This window comes from Dictyostelium purpureum (genome assembly GCF_000190715.1).
Source record: "Dictyostelium purpureum unplaced genomic scaffold DICPUscaffold_91, whole genome shotgun sequence".
NCBI classification, from domain to species: domain Eukaryota; phylum Evosea; class Eumycetozoa; order Dictyosteliales; family Dictyosteliaceae; genus Dictyostelium; species Dictyostelium purpureum.
This window is the reverse complement of record NW_003519428.1, coordinates 30,660-46,551: the sequence shown is the minus strand read 5'-3', so window position 1 is coordinate 46,551 and position 15,892 is coordinate 30,660. Positions and strand designations below refer to the sequence as shown.

At 26.4% G+C, this 15,892-nt stretch overlaps 4 protein-coding genes across 4 annotated transcripts; 1 reads left to right on the top strand and 3 right to left on the bottom strand.

Annotated features, from left to right (window-relative positions):
• Positions 1-2,893: 2,893 nt before the first annotated feature.
• Positions 2,894-5,728, bottom strand: DICPUDRAFT_97624 (uncharacterized protein). The gene is made up of 2 exons (XM_003287118.1): positions 3,381-5,728; positions 2,894-3,320 (listed from the first exon to the last, which is right to left on the bottom strand). The coding sequence occupies exons 1-2, from the start codon at positions 5,648-5,650 to the stop codon at positions 2,924-2,926; spliced, it is 2,667 nt and encodes an 888-aa protein (XP_003287166.1). The 5' UTR covers positions 5,651-5,728; the 3' UTR covers positions 2,894-2,923.
• Positions 5,729-6,224: 496 nt separating this feature from the next.
• Positions 6,225-7,871, bottom strand: DICPUDRAFT_32111 (superoxide-generating NADPH oxidase flavocytochrome; the record flags this gene model as incomplete). Its single annotated transcript, XM_003287117.1, has 2 exons — positions 6,225-7,428; positions 7,501-7,871. 2 exons carry the CDS (start codon positions 7,869-7,871, stop codon positions 6,225-6,227), a joined length of 1,575 nt encoding a protein of 524 aa, XP_003287165.1.
• A 1,062-nt stretch (positions 7,872-8,933) lies between these two features.
• DICPUDRAFT_151248 (uncharacterized protein) lies at positions 8,934-9,451 on the top strand (the record flags this gene model as incomplete). Its single annotated transcript, XM_003287136.1, has 2 exons — positions 8,934-9,365; positions 9,446-9,451. 2 exons carry the CDS (start codon positions 8,934-8,936, stop codon positions 9,449-9,451), a joined length of 438 nt encoding a protein of 145 aa, XP_003287184.1.
• Positions 9,452-9,697: 246 nt separating this feature from the next.
• Positions 9,698-14,769, bottom strand: DICPUDRAFT_78035 (uncharacterized protein; the record flags this gene model as incomplete). Its single annotated transcript, XM_003287116.1, has 5 exons — positions 9,698-10,041; positions 10,420-13,806; positions 13,880-14,008; positions 14,078-14,258; positions 14,338-14,769. 5 exons carry the CDS (start codon positions 14,767-14,769, stop codon positions 9,698-9,700), a joined length of 4,473 nt encoding a protein of 1,490 aa, XP_003287164.1.
• Positions 14,770-15,892: the final 1,123 nt, after the last annotated feature.

The following is a 15,892-nucleotide window of genomic DNA, read 5'->3' as shown; positions in this document are numbered from 1 at the left end:
ATACAAAATGATTTTTAAGGTGATTATTATTATTTTTAATTTTAATCTAAATTTTTTTTCTTTGTTATAACAATTACTACAGAGACTAATATAGCAGTACCATTTATCAAACCAGTTTTTCTATCTAAAGTTTTTTTTTTAATAGTTTTTTTTTAATTATTATTATTTGTTTCTGTTATTTTGAAATTATAAAGAATGAATGGAAAAAAAAAAAAAAAAAAAAAAAAAAAATTTTTAAAAAAAAATTTTTAAAAAAAAATTAAATTAAAACCCCACCACACAATTTTTCTTTTTTATAAAAATTAATTAAAAAATAGCTAGAACTGTTTAATTATTCCCATAAAATATTAACATTTCTTTGCTGCATATAAAAAAAATTTTAAAAAAATATTAATTAAGAAATATAAAGCTATTGGGAATTCAATATCCTAGCAGATGATCGGCTTTATTCTTCAATAAAAAACTTGTTGGGAGTTTTTTATTTCTGTTGTGTTATTCATTTGGTATACAAATATTTAAACTTTTCAGTAAAATATAATAGATGAAAAGTTTAAATATTTGTTATTGTGTTCTGGTTTGTGTTTTAAAAAACCTTTAGGAGGTTTTTTATTTGTATTTCCCATTTCAAATTTATTTTCAACAAATCCTTTCAATAAGGTGGTCCATCTTTCTTATTCTCTCAAGTATTGGATTTTATTCAATTGTACCTTTTTCTAGATTTATTTTTAAAATTCTCTTTACTGAGGACCTGCTGCACTCAATATTTCTTCTACTTTTTGATGACTTCCTTTTATGTAAAGTTTTAAAATCATTTTTCTTAATTCTAAAAAAAGGGTAATTTTAAGTTTTTTTTCTATTTTTAATGAATATTCTGTTTTTAATGAATATTCTGTCCTATTTGTTTTAAAAAATTAAAAAAAAAAAAAAAATTAAAAAAAATAATTATAAAATTGAATTATCTTTTCAAAAATTTAGACCTCACTTTTTTGGGCACTATAAAAAAAAAATTAAAAAAATCAATTATAAAATTTTATTAAACAAAAAAAAATAATAAAACTATTTAAGTTTATCTATAAAGAAAAATCATTAAAAAGACAGCTTTATCAAATGTGTCTGACTTGAAATCAGATAATTTTTTTTTCAAAAGATAAAAAAACGATAAAAATTTATTGTTTAGTTTTAATTTAAATATTGCCCATTATTAAATAACTACCATTTTATATTAAAATAAATTAAAAAAGTCCCTATAAACAATACATAAATAATATTTTTAACAATAGAAGAATATCACCCACTATTAATTTAAATAATAAATAAATAAAATATTAAAACTAAAAATAAAACAAAGACAGTTTTTTATTATTTTTTTTTTTAATAAAAAAATGACAGTATTTTAAATATTGTCATTATTGAAGAGGTACGATTATAACCATCAACACAATAATAAAAATAGTATCATATTAAAATTATTATATTATAATCTATTTTTATTATGATTTAAAAAAATTTTTATTCTCTTTTTTACCTATTATCGTTTATTGCACCCACTCCAACAGTGTATTCATTTTAAGATTTTTAAACAAAAATTATCTCTTTTTTTTAACTTTTTTTACTTATAAACCTAACAGCAGAAACACACATCATATTTTTTTTTAAAGATTCAATTTTTTTTTAAATTTTTATTAATTTTCATTTTTAAATAAAAAATAAAAATAATATTATTTGTTAATCTGTTTCATCTTACAATTTTAATCGGTTTATTTATGGGCAGATCTATACATTGAAAAGGAAAGAAAATGAAGTTAAAATTTACCTACACAAAAACCGATAAAATTTTTTTTATCTGTTTTAAAAATAATAAACATAAAAATTTTAGGTATTTAAACTCTTTTGTTTTTTTTATTTAATATAATTATCAAAACAATTCTTATAATGAAATCAAATAGTTTATATTCAATTATTTTTGTACTTTTTTTTTCAAGTATTTTAATTTCACAGGTTTCAGCAAGTTGTGAAATAGGTTTCATTAATTGCATGATTAAACATCCAAACGTATATACAAATGCAATCACAACATGTTCAAAAATTTACAAATCATGTGTAGAAAAAGATAATAATGAAAAATGTACTAAAAAGTGTGATGACGAGCTTGGCGGGTGTGAATTATCCAAGTTTGGAAATTGCGAACAGGAACATAAAACTTGTTTTGATAAATGTTAATTCCAATGAACATATACTGGGAGATTACACAGGTTTCTCCCTTTTCTTGTGATCAAGATTAAAAATTAATAAATAAAAAAAATAAAAAATAAAAAATTTGTATGTTTTTCAATAATTTAAAATTCAATTAATTTATTTAAACAACTTTAGTTTTTAATTTTTTCTTCAACATTTGTCTATATAAACTGGGTATAGTATTGAATATATGATCGTCTCAGTGTTTCCTGTTATTATCGTGGTGGTATATGATAGCTAATTGACCAGCTATAAAGATATTATTCCCACACCTAAATATAATTGTGGAATTGGATGGTCATCATAAAAAAATTATGTTTTTTATTTATTTATATATTTATTTGTCTTTGAATTCAACAGTATACTTCTTTCTAGTATATCTTCTTTTGATGGAAGTGTTGGTGTAGCTTTTAACGTTTTTGGTTGGATTCTCTTTTGCTTTTCACTGAATAATGAATCGACCAACATGCCATCTGAATCAAAATCCAATAAAGAGAATTAGCATGCCTCACCTATTTATAAGTTCAGACTAATGGGCTCTTATAACCATTTTACTATAAAGTTTACTCTTCAAACCAAAGAGTGGTGACTAACTTGGCAAAAGGGTTCGATATAAATTAGAAAATAAATTTTGAGTTTAGTTTTTAAATATATAGTTATAGTGAAAAAATAGTTTTACTAAAATTAATTAATTTTTATTTCTTTTAAATTTTTTAAATAATGAAAGCCAAATGAAAAATAATACTAATCCCAAAGTGCCAAAGATTAATAAGACATCTCTTTGAGACAAACTTGTTTTATCTAACAATAGACCCACCAATAGTTTAGCACATATATTAAATAAAGTCAACAGAGCATATTCAGTTCCAAAAACTCTTCCTCTAACTTCGTCGGGTAATAATTGTTGAAGGATACTACTGCTATACATCCAGATAATACATGTAGATGATGATCTAATACAATTGAAAACCAAATACAATACAAAGTTTTGTGATGATAAACCCAAGCAAAAAGTACAAAATGAATTTAAAAAGAAACCTATACTTAATACTTTATTATGATTGCTTGGAACATCTTTAACAATTCTATAGAAAAAAAAAATTAATATATATACATTAAATTTAATATTAAAAAATTAAAATTACCTTGCAAAAAACATTGGTATAATTAAAATACCCAAACCACCTGAACCTAAAATAATACCCAAACTTAATGAACTGTCGTCATTAATTTTAAATGTTGATTTTGAGAGTTCTATATTCATCATATCAGCTGATGCCCAAATAAAACTACCAGTGGCTTTAGCAAATGCAATTAAGAAAATATATTTATTTTTGATAAGATATTGAAAACCAAGCTTATAAACTTCAAAAAAACCACCAATAGCATTAAAGAACCCTTTTCTATTCTGAGAAGCAACTGGCTTTAAATTAGAACCATCATTTTCAATTAAGTCTTGACTTTCTTCATTTGAGCCTTGTGATGCGGAACTTGTTTTTTCTTTTTTATCGTTGATAGCCACTTGATCATTTTTAATTAATGAAACCTTGTCTTCTTTTTTATCTGCAACACTAGTATTTTGAGATTCTTCTAAACAATCCATTTCCAAATCCTTGTCTGCTGAAGATTCGATATAACCATTTTTTAAATGCTTTGTATTTTTAATTAATAAAAAAATGCAAATACCCGAGGCAATATAGGTAACTGAATCTAAAACAAAATTGATATCTGTACCAAATGCAAAACTGATAAACCCTCCAAGAGAAGCACCTATTAACATCATACTTGAATAACTACTTTGATCCACAGCATTGGCAGTAATTAAGTCACTTTTGGATACAATCGATGGTAATAATGAACTTTTAGCTGGATTAAAGAATGAACCAATACCATATTGTAAAAAGACCAATACATAAAGTAACCAAATTGAACCTTCGGTTCTAACAAGTAAAAAGAGTAATACCAAAACCATTCTAAGGGCATCTGCAACTATCATAACATATCTTCTATCAAAAGTGTCACAAATTACACCGGTAAGTGTCTGTAAAAGAAAGGGTGGCGACTCTCTAATTACCAAAAAAAAACTGATCATTAAACTGCTTGTTTCATAATTGCCAAGAATTGTAATACATGCGACTTCGTTTAACCAATCACCTGCCAATGATACCAATGATGCGATCCATAATAAAGTATAGTTTTTATTTTGAGTGATGAGTTTAAAGTATGGTGATAAAAATGTACATGATCTAACCTCGTCAAATGAATAAACCAAATCTTGATTATCGTCATCGGAATTATCATTGTCGTCATCGGAATTATCTTGTGCTGATGCCCCATCCTCTTCACCTGAAGATTCCTCAATAATCTCCTCGGTCTCATTCAATTGAATTGATTTCTGATTTGGTTGTATAAGGTTTTTTTTATTACTATTATTACTACTATTTTTATTATTGATATTATTAGTAGTAGAGGTTTTGGGGTTATCACCGTGTGCCTTATTATTTGTGTTGTTTTTATTATTTAAGCTATTGTTGTTATTATTATTACTACTCGGTATATTTGTATCAAACTTTACCTTTGGCCCTATATTAATTTTTCTCTCTGCATATTGTTGAGTTGTCGGTATTATTGGTTTAGAGTTTGGTGATAAAGGTGTTTGATTTGCTGTTGCTGAAGTAGTGGCTGTTGTTTGGTTGTTTGGCTGCTGTTGTACTTGCTGCTGTATTTGTTGTTGCTCTTGTTGATACTGCTGATATTGTTGTTGCTTTTGTTTTAATTTATTATAATACGATTGCTCATCTACATTTGGTTCGAAATAATCTTGAATGACCTCATCACGGTGCAATGAGCTTATTGTGCTGCCACCCTCTATAGAAATCTCCAAAACATCTGGATCCTCGTAACCCTGTGTAAACTCTAGTAATGATTTATTTCTTCTAAATGTTGTGGGAGCACTGTCACCGTTATTGTTGTTGCTATTATCGTTACCTTCACTTTCGCTGTGGTCATTATCTTCATCAAATAATTGAGTTTCTATAATTTCTTTTTCATTTTTGAAAAACACTGTACTTTTTAAACCCTTAGCACCACCTGTACTCATTGCATGATTACTGTCATCTTCTGGGAATCCACTAGATGCTCCAATATCGTTTATTAAATAGTTTGATGCCATTAAATTACTTTTAAATTTTGAATATATTTGATTATGATTGTATGCATCTACCATTGAATCCAATTCGAAATCGTTTCCACCACTTTCAATACTATTTCGTATGAAATCCATTCCATTTCTGCTATTCCCGCCTATATTATTTTGACTATTATTATTACTATTATTATTACTATTATTATTACTATGTACAGCGTTTAATATGGAATCATCTTCCTCTTCTTCAAATCCACCCCCATATATCATTATTTATTATTATTATTTTTTTATATATATTAAAAAAAAAAAAAAAACAATTATAATAAAAATAATTTTTTGTTTAATAAATGCAAACAAAAAATAATAAATAAAATTTATTTAAAAAAAAAAATTAATATTAAAAATAAAATATAAAAAAAATCGAAAAAAAAAAAAAAAAAAACGTAAAAAAAACAAATAAATGATATAACATGTCTTTTATATTATTCTAAACAATAATATTAATAATATAATTATTTTTGTTATATTCTTTATTTTTTGTTTTTATATTAATATAATTATTACAAAAAAAACAAAAAAAAAAAACAAGATAAAAACAAATTTTATTTTAAAATTTTTTATTGTTGTTACAATCTTAAATAAATAGGTAATTTTTTTTTGATTTTTTTTTTTTTTGTGGTAAAATTATTATTACTATTGTTAATTTGTATATCTAAAATATAGATATAAATTATAATAATATAATTTTTTTTTTTTTTTTGAATTTTTTTTTTTTTTTTAATAAATAAATTAAATAAATAAATAAATAAAATCGTAATTTGTAATTTTTGAAACTCTTGGATTAAAAGTTTTCTTTGTTGTAATGGAATTTACATGTTGAATGCTTGGTAAAGTGAGTGGCATTTTTATAAAGTGTTTTTGATAATAATTTTGGACCACAGAAGAAAACTCCGACATCTTTATTTGCGTAACGCAGAGCATAATCCGAGAAAATTTCATTCCACTTTGGTCTACCGAATTGAGTTGGAGATGTAAAACCAGTAATAAGATCTTTTTCTTCATCACCATACATGACATCTCTAATTTCTTGAGCAGATAAAGCACCAGTGAGATATGGGAAAATTTCTAAATAATTATTATGATTTTCCATTTCCAAAGCACCAATTAAACCACTAAACCAGGCAAATGAACTACGATCACGACAAATCCAATAAAAATGAACCTTTTCGATTAATGGAGTGGTAGTATAGGTACGAGCCAATTGGAATTTAATATGTTTTAAAATAGAAGCGAATGGAGTAACACCAATACCTGCACCAATTAAAATGACCTGTTTATATTTGAATACCTCTTCGGAAGCAGCACCATATGGACCGTCGATTCTTAAAATTGGCTTACCATCTGGGGCATTTAATACATTTTCTTGAACAATACCTAATTTTTTATCTGGGTTCATGAGTGTTGAAAGTTTACCGGTCCAATTACCAACTACATTAATATGAACTGAAACAAAATCTTCCTCTGGTGCTGATGTAATTGTGAATGGATGCCATTCGTTTTGTGCTATAGTTGGGCAATTTAAAAATAAATATTGACCTGGTTTGTATTTGAAATGTTCTGTTTTCATACGGAGTTCAATAACACGAGATGGATGGATTCTGCATTGCATCAACATTGTGGTTTTTTTAGAACGTAATAAACGAATAAGTCTTTCGATAATGTAAAGTGCACATGGACCAATAACCCATTTCCAAAATGATGTTTCTTGTAATCTACTGTGTAAACCGTGAACAACTAATAATCCAAAAAATACAATAAATAAATGATGACTGTACCAAAAATATTCAAACATTGGTCTTCTTACTGATTCGATTGCTGTTGTATACATTATAATCATTACAACTACGACAACATAACCTGTCCATCCTGCTAATGTTCTAAATGCAAGATCATATGCTGTTGTACCTTTAGCAATACCAAAATCATCAATTCCGTTATAAGCTGCTCCCTCTTCATATATTCTATAATTATTAAAATGTCCCATACTAAAAAATAAATAAAAAATTAATATTAGAAGAAAATTAAAAATGAAAATATAATAATAACAATTAACTTACACATGACCAAATGTTGCAAAACAGATTACCCAAGCAATACCTTTGTGAAAAGTAATGTTTTTATCGAATGGAACAAAATTATTTAAAAATGTGCCTCTGAGCCATGATAATAAATTACGAAGAACTGGGATTAATACCAAAGTGCAATTTATCTTTAACACCATTGCAAATGCTCTTGCAAAACAAAGACCATAACCTAATAATTCGAATGCTTTTTTGTGTGATTCTTCTTCTGGGAATCTATAAATATAAAATGTGTATATGAAACCTGCTGCATTTCCGAGAATATATAAAAGTAATATAACTAATTTGGGACCTTCATTAACCCAATATTTTTGGACCTCTTCTTTAGTTGGAAGTCTAAGTTGCATTTTTTTCTACAATATTATTATTACTATTTCTATATTTATTTTTTATATTACAAATTTGAAAATAAAAATAAAATTAAAAAAATTAGTATTTGTTTATTATTAAAATTTTAATATTATTAATAAAATTAAAAAAAAATAAAAAAATAGTAGGTGATGTGGTTGTTTGATAATAAATTTTTGTGTTTAGATATTATTTTTATTTTAAAAAAAAAAAAAAAAAAACTATTTTCAAATAAAATATTATTTATTTTTTTTATTTTTTTAAATAATTAAAACATACCTTTATTTATTTTAGATAATGAAATTATTTTATAAATGAAATAATAGTAATAAATTAATATTGTTGGTGAATGAAATAAAAAAAAAAATAAAAAAAGAAAGCCTAAAAACAAAAAATAGTTTCTTAAAAATAAAATATCTATGGTTGAAAAAAAAAAAATGAAAAACAATTTAAAAAAAATTAAAAAAAAAAAAAAAAAAAAAAAAACAAATTTATTGTTATCAGTTTATAATAAAATAATTTTAATTTTTTTTATATTTCATCCAAATTCTTATACTTTTTTTGACAAATAAATATTATTTGTTTTGAGTTTGGGTAAATCACATCCAAATTAAGTGAGATCATTAATTTTTTTATTTTTTTTAAATAAAATCTATAATTATAAATATTTATAATAATAAAAATATATATATGTATGTATATTTTTTATAAAAATCATTGACATAAAGAAAAAATAATAAAATTAGTTGTTTATTTAAATATTACAAAATAAATTGCTTTAATATTTAAATAATCATTTTATTTTATCTTTTTTTTTTTTTCTTTTTTTTTATTATTTTTTTTTTTTGATTTTTTTTAATTTTTTTTTAATTTTTTTTAATTTTTTTTTTATTTTTGTAATTTTTTTTTTTTTTTTTAAAAAATTTTTTAAAAAAAAAAAAAAACGAAGCATTCGTTATTTCATATATAAAAAAATCAATCAATTTTTTCTTTTTTTTTGATTTTTAATTCTTTTTTTCTTTTTATAAATATATAAATATAAATAAACAAATAATAATAAAATGTCATCATCAGAATCAGAATCAGAATCACCAAAAAAATTATACGTTTCACCAATCGCTAAACCATTAGCTGATCCAAAACTTACTCTTAAATTATTAAAATTAGTTAAAAAAGCCTCAAAAGAAAAGAAAATCAGCAGAGGTGTTAAAGAAGTTGTTAAACAAGTTAAAAAATCAAAAGACTCAAGCAAAAATAAAACTAGACTTTGTATTATCGCTGGTGATGTTAGCCCAATCGATGTCATTTCCCACATTCCAATTTTATTAGAAGAATCAGGTATTAAATATATTTACGTTCCATCAAAAGAATCTTTAGGTACTGCCTCATCAACTAAAAGACCAACTTCAATTGCTTTAGTCGATTTAGACTCTGAATCAGAAAATAAAAAATTATTAAAAGAATGTTTAGAAAAAGTTTCAGCTGTTTCAACTGTATGTTAAAATCTTTAAAATCATAATATATACCAATCTTTTAAAGATATACTAATTATTTTAATTTTTTATTATTATAGAACTAAGATAAAAAAAAAAAGGAAAAATCAAATATTTTTTAAAAAAAAAGAAAAAAAATAATAAAAAAAATAAAAATACAAAAAAAATTTAAAAAAAAGGGTTTATAGCTTTGTAGTTTATAGTTTATAGTTTTATAGCTATCAAGTTATTAATATTATTTATTACTTGATTTTAATTTTTTATTTAAATGTTTTTTTTTTATTTGTTTGGATACTTTAATATTTTATTTATAAAGACTAAAAATTAACATTTTATTTGCCCCATTGATTGCCACCAAAAGCTGGTTGGTTTGTATTACCAAAGGATCCAAAAACACTTGAATTTGATGATGATTGACCAAATACTGAACCATTATTATTAGTTTGGCCACCTCCACCAAATACCGAGCCATTATTAGTTTGACCACCTCCACCAAATACTGAGCCACCTCCAAATGGTGTTGAAGATTGTCCGAATACTGAACCGCCTGCTGCTGCGTTAGTTCCACCGAATGCACTAGTGGAACCGAATACACTTTGATTTGATGATGCTTGACCAAATGCAGAGGTTGTTGGTGCTGTTGAGGCGCCTCCAAATGCTGATGAATTACCAAATGCTGGTGTTGAAGTTGACCCAAATGCACCTGTTGTTGGGGTGGTTGAGTTTCCAAATGCTGGTGTTGAGGTTGAACCAAATGTGCCTGTTGATGAAGTAGTTGAGCTTCCAAATGCTGATGTGGTTTGGGAGGCTCCACCAAATGGTGAGCCACCTGTTGTTGTTCCAGCACCAAATGCAGATGTGTTACCAAATGCTGGTGTTGAGGCCGAACCAAATGCACCTGTTGATGGGGTGGTTGAGCTTCCAAATGCTGGTGTGGTTTGGGAGGCTCCACCAAATGGTGAGCTACCTGTTGTTGTTGAGGTGCCAAATGGAGTGGTGGATGAAGATGTTTGTCCGAATCCTGATACTGGAGTTTGAGAAGACCCAAATACACTTCCGCTACTATTATTTGAACTGCCAAAAACACTACCACTGGTTGTACCGCCTCCAAATACACTTGTTCTTGCAAATGCTGATGTATTTTGAGAGGTAGCACCAAATGGTGTTGTACTAGAGGTTGGTGAGGATGAGGTATTTTGTGTTTGTCCAAATGCTGATGCTGGGTTGGATGAGCTACCAAATACTGAGCCACCTGTAGATGAGGATGAGTTACTACCAAATACTGAGCCACCTGTGGATGGAGATGAGTTACTGCCAAATACTGAGCCACCTGTGGATGAGGATGGGTTATTACCAAAAACAGATCCACTTGTGGATTGAGATTGACCAAATACAGAACCACCAGAGTTATTACCAAAAACACTAGTTTGACCAAATGGTGATACCGATGATGATGGTTGACCAAAAACAGAGGTACTTGAAGGAGGTGAAGATGTTGATGAACCAAATACAGATGTGGCAGCAGGTTTAAATGCATTTCCGCTGAAAATTGAGGTATTGGATGGGGTTGATGTTTGATTTGCTGTACCGAATGGTGGGATTGTAGAGGCACTATTTGTGCCAAATGGTGAGGTTCCAGGGGTTGTGGTGGGTGTAGAGCCCAAACCACCAAAGCCATTGGTAAAAGTATCTCTGGCTTCTTTTTCTAATTTTTCTTTTTCAGCTTTTTCTTTTGCTTCATTTTCTAATCTTTCTTTTTCAGCCTTTTCTCTTGCTTCTTTTTCCAATCTTTCTTTCTCGGCTTTTTCTTTTGCTTCTTTTTCTAATTTTTCTTTTTCAGCTTTTTCTTTGGCCTCTTTCTCCAATCTTTCTTTTTCAGCTTTGTCCCTAGCTTCTTTTTCTAATCTTTCTTTTTCAGCTTTATCTCTAGCCTCTTTTTCTAATCTTTCCTTTTCTTGTTTTTCTTTTTCTAGTCTTTCTTTTTCTTTTTCTAATCTCTCCTTTTCTAATTTTTCTTTTTCTAATCTTTCTTTTTCTTGTTTTTCTTTTTCTGATCTTTCTTTTTCTTGTTTTTCTTTCTCTAATCTTTCTTTTTCTAAATTTGGCATAAATGCAGGAGAGCTTGTTAATGGTGATGGTGAGGCAATAGTTAGTGGTGAGGTTGATAAGCTATTTGGGAAAGATGGGGTGGGGACATTGGTACCAAATGGTGAGTTGTTTGACTTGAAAGAGTTGTTACCAAATGGACCTGGTGGTGCAGTGGCATTACCAAATATTGATGGGTTCATAATTGGTTTGTTATTTGAAATATTATTAATATTTGAAGTAGAGTAGTCTTCTTCCTCTTCAGAGTCGTATATCTCTTGTTCTTCATCATACTCTTCTTCTTCTTCTTCTTCTTCATCTTCATAATCTTCATAGTCTTCATCATCCTCCTCGTCATATTCTGAAAATTTATCAGCACTAAAACTAATTGTTGTTGGGAATGGTTTGTGTGGGGTTGAGCTAGTGGAGGAGCTGTTTGATTTAACTGGAGTAATATTTGAGTTAAATTTGAATGATGAGTTTGAAAAAGAATTGTTTTTACTGCCAAATGATGATTTATTTAATGATTCATCATTATAGTCATCTTCATCCGATTCGAGCTCTTCAATATCTTCGCTCTTGAAAAATCTTGTAAAATCTGGTGACTGTGGTTTAATGGTTTGATTTGATTTTCTCTTTAAAATTGATATTAAATTTTTATAACCATTTGATTTGACAACGTTTACTTCGTGACGATAGTTTTCGGCTGGTTGTCTAGCAGTTGCTACTTTACCATTGCTTACGGTATCCAATGATAGTTTTGAAAGTTGATACTCTGTGTATTGGGTGAGATCGATTGTATCATTTAATTTTTCTTTTTTTTCTTTGTTCAAGTTGATCTTATTGAATTTCTTTTCTATATTTTCGATCTTGTTTTTAAGTGAGTTTTCAGTTTGGGAGATATTTGCTAATGATTGGTAAATTAAATTGATAGAGTTGTGAGATTCGCCGTTTTGGGAGTTGGATGGTTGGTCTTTTTGCTGTTGTTCTAAGACTTTGAAATGGGTTTCAACATTTTGGACACCCATTGACAAGTCATTATAGGATTTCATTAATTTGTCTCTGAGCTCTAATGTTGATGGATCTAGTTTTCTATTAGCAAGTAAGTCTTGATAGTTCTTTTTGCTTGAATCTTTTAAATAGCTTTCTAAATTCAAAGATAAGGAATAGTATTTCAATACTTGAGAGTTTAATACTGAGCCTTGGTCTTCATTCTTTTTGGTTTGATTTTCTAATTGGCCAATAATATCTTGAAATTCTTCAATCATATCAATTTGATGATTTTCCAAATATCCTTCTTTAACCGAATCAAGTACTTTATTACCAACGATCGAGCTATCTCTAATACTTTGATAGTATTTTTCGATTGACTTTAAATTCTTTTTAATTTGTTGTGAAATTGGTGTCTTTGAATTATAAATACTTGTGTTTTCATATTTTTCAATACAGTTTCTTAAAGTTGGTGAATATGTATCTATTGAATTTGATTGAGATAGGTTTGCTAATGTTGCTGATTTTTTAATTGATGGTTGTTGTGGTTGTTGTAATGGCTGTTGTTGATTACCAAATAAACCACTAGTGGCACCCAAGAGTGAGGATGCAGATGTTTTGATTGGTGTTATATTTCCAATAGTTGGTTGTTGATTACCAAATAAACCACTAGTGGCACCCAAGCGTGAGGATGCAGATACTTTGATTGGTGTTATATTTCCAATAGTTGGTTGTTGAGTACCCAATATACCAATAGTGGGACCCGATGGGAAAAATGAAGGGGTCTCTAAAGGAGCTCCTTGTAGAGGTGGGTATACTAGGTATGATGGAGCGTCTTTCAAGACAGATGGTTGAGATGGTTCGGATGGTATTTGTGGTCCTTGAATAATTGGTTGACCTTTAGATTTTGTATTGAAAAAGTTTGAAATTTGTAATGAGCCATTTTCTAATAATAATAATAAAATTGGAACAGGTGGGTAGCTAGCATCCTCAGTAACCTTATCAATGTTTTTAGGTGGAGTGTTATAACATGTTACTAATGACATACCAACAATTGGTGGATCAATTGTTACTCTATCAGAGTCTGCTTGTAAGTAGTTTTCCCATTGACCATTATTATAATGAAAAATTTCTGGACCTGCACCTTTGTTTGATGCTAATATAACGATATTCCATTGTCTGATGTATGAACTTGTATAGACTGCAGTTTGGAAATTTGATAATGGGAAGAATGGTAATGGAAATGATTCGACCGATTCGTTGTCAATATTAAAAATATATAAATCTGAATCTTCGAATTCGTCTTGTTCAACTTTAAAATATTGAACAAAAATATATTTATCCAAAACTAAATTAATTGTTGATACTATAAAATAATTTAATAAAAAAGAGAGTTAGTATAGATTATATTTATGTATGGTATTGGTATGATATCAAACCTTTATAATCATCACCAATTGCATTTTTAAAAATTTTAATGGGTCTGGATGGGTTGCTTTTATCAATTAATAAAACGTCACCTTCGATACCAACAAATAATTGATTTGGATTTTTTGGATCCCAACATGCTAAATAAAAAAAATAAACAAGTTAATCTTCTTTTCTTTAATAATATATTTTTTTAATTTATAGCTTACCATCTAAAACTGAATCATTTGTTTTGATTTTATTAATACATCTCCTTGAAATATTTACTATATATAGGGAGCTTGATGTTGTAACGGCGATATATTCGTCATTATAGTTCCATTGACAAGAGTATAATGGCCCATCAAAATTATCTTTAATTTCCAAAACAAGTTTAAAATTTTTCAAACCCTGCATAGATTGTGAAAAAAAAGTTAGTATACTCCTAGGTGTTTCTTATATTTCTTTTTGATGCAACAGGATTACTTACACTTGATATAAAGTCTAAAATTGAATAGATTTTAATTACTTTTCCAAAAGAAATAGATAAATAACTATTGGTATTTGAAACAACAAGCTTAACTGTGCTTAAATTATCACCGTTGGTTGTAATGATGTTTGGTACTGTAATTTGATTTTTGATGAGTGTTGAGGTGAAACTATTTTCTATTTTGCTATTTTGAATATTGTCTAAAAGTTCATTGATTGAGAAAACTATTAAATCTCTTGATTGTGTTGGTGAGATCATAAATAATAACCCAAATTTATTTGAAATTGCTAATAGGTTTGAGTTGGAATCTATATGGAGTTCTTCATAGCATTTACTATTATCTGAATACTTTAATTGTCCCAAATTTTCTTTAAAATTATTGAATATTAAATGTTTGGTTTTATTTCCTTCTATAATTTCAATCTCTTTCATTTTATTATTATTATTAATACTCTATCCACATACACACATACAAATTACAATAATAGTGATAGGGGAACTAAATAAAAATTTATAGAATACTAAAATATGAAAGAAAAAAAAAATGAATTGAAGAAAATTAAAAAATGAAAAATTTTTATAAAATTTTAAAAAAAAAATGAATTTAAAAAAAAAAAAAAAAAATTTAAAAAAAAAAAAGAAATATAAATCATTTATTTTTATTTTTATTTTTTTTAATTTTATTAATAATAATCTCATTTCAATATTTCCTATTTCGTCTTTTTATTAATATGGTATTTTCATCTAATAAAAATTTAAAAGTTTTATAGTTTTATAAATCATTTTTTATTACCTTTTTTTTTTGTTTTCTTGTTGTGTAAAAAAAAAAAGAGTTTTTTTTATTAAACACAAATAATCAACCATGCATTTTGATTCAATGTCGCAATACCCATATATTTAAAATAACACTTAAAACTTCAACATAATAGTTATGACAATAAATGATGTTTTTATGACGATATATTTTTTATTTCCATTTATTTTAATTTGTAGAGCTTCACATACACTATCAATAGTAACAAGTAAAACACAGTTTTTTTTTAAACTTAAAAATTTGTTCTGCAGTTTTTATATTAATTTAAATGGATAGGGTATTATAAAAGATATAAAATAACAGTAACAAAGAAAATTATATTAATCAAATAGATTAAGTCTTGGTTTTTGACACCACTAAATTATTTATTATAAAACTAGGATGCTTTAGAAATTTGTATATAATCTATCATACCCCCTTCATATTTATTTTTTTCACCTAAAAAAAAAAAAAACATTTGTTGTTTGTTGTTTTTATTGTATTGCTTTTTTCATAACTTTTTGCAGAATTACCAATAACATAACATAACATAACATTACATTACATAACACACACCCCTACTACATAGTAAATAAATAAATAAATAATATTTTTTTCATTATTATTCTTTTAATTTAAATATATCTTTATTTATTTTTAGTTTTTATAACCACAAATAGCGTTTTTTTTTAAACACAACCAAATATTATATGTAATGATATATATAATTTAAATATAAAAACTATATTTAAATTTTGTCTC

What these genes read in the sequence shown, in the direction of transcription:
- DICPUDRAFT_97624 (XM_003287118.1), bottom strand. Translation starts at nt 5,650, where the DNA reads ATGATATATGGGGGTGGATTTGAAGAAGAGGAAGATGATTCCATATTA. An exon ending in ATACCAATGTTTTTTGCAAG is followed by an intron (nt 3,321 to 3,380) that starts GTAATTTTAATT and finishes TTTTTTCTATAG; the next exon opens with AATTGTTAAAGATGTTCCAA.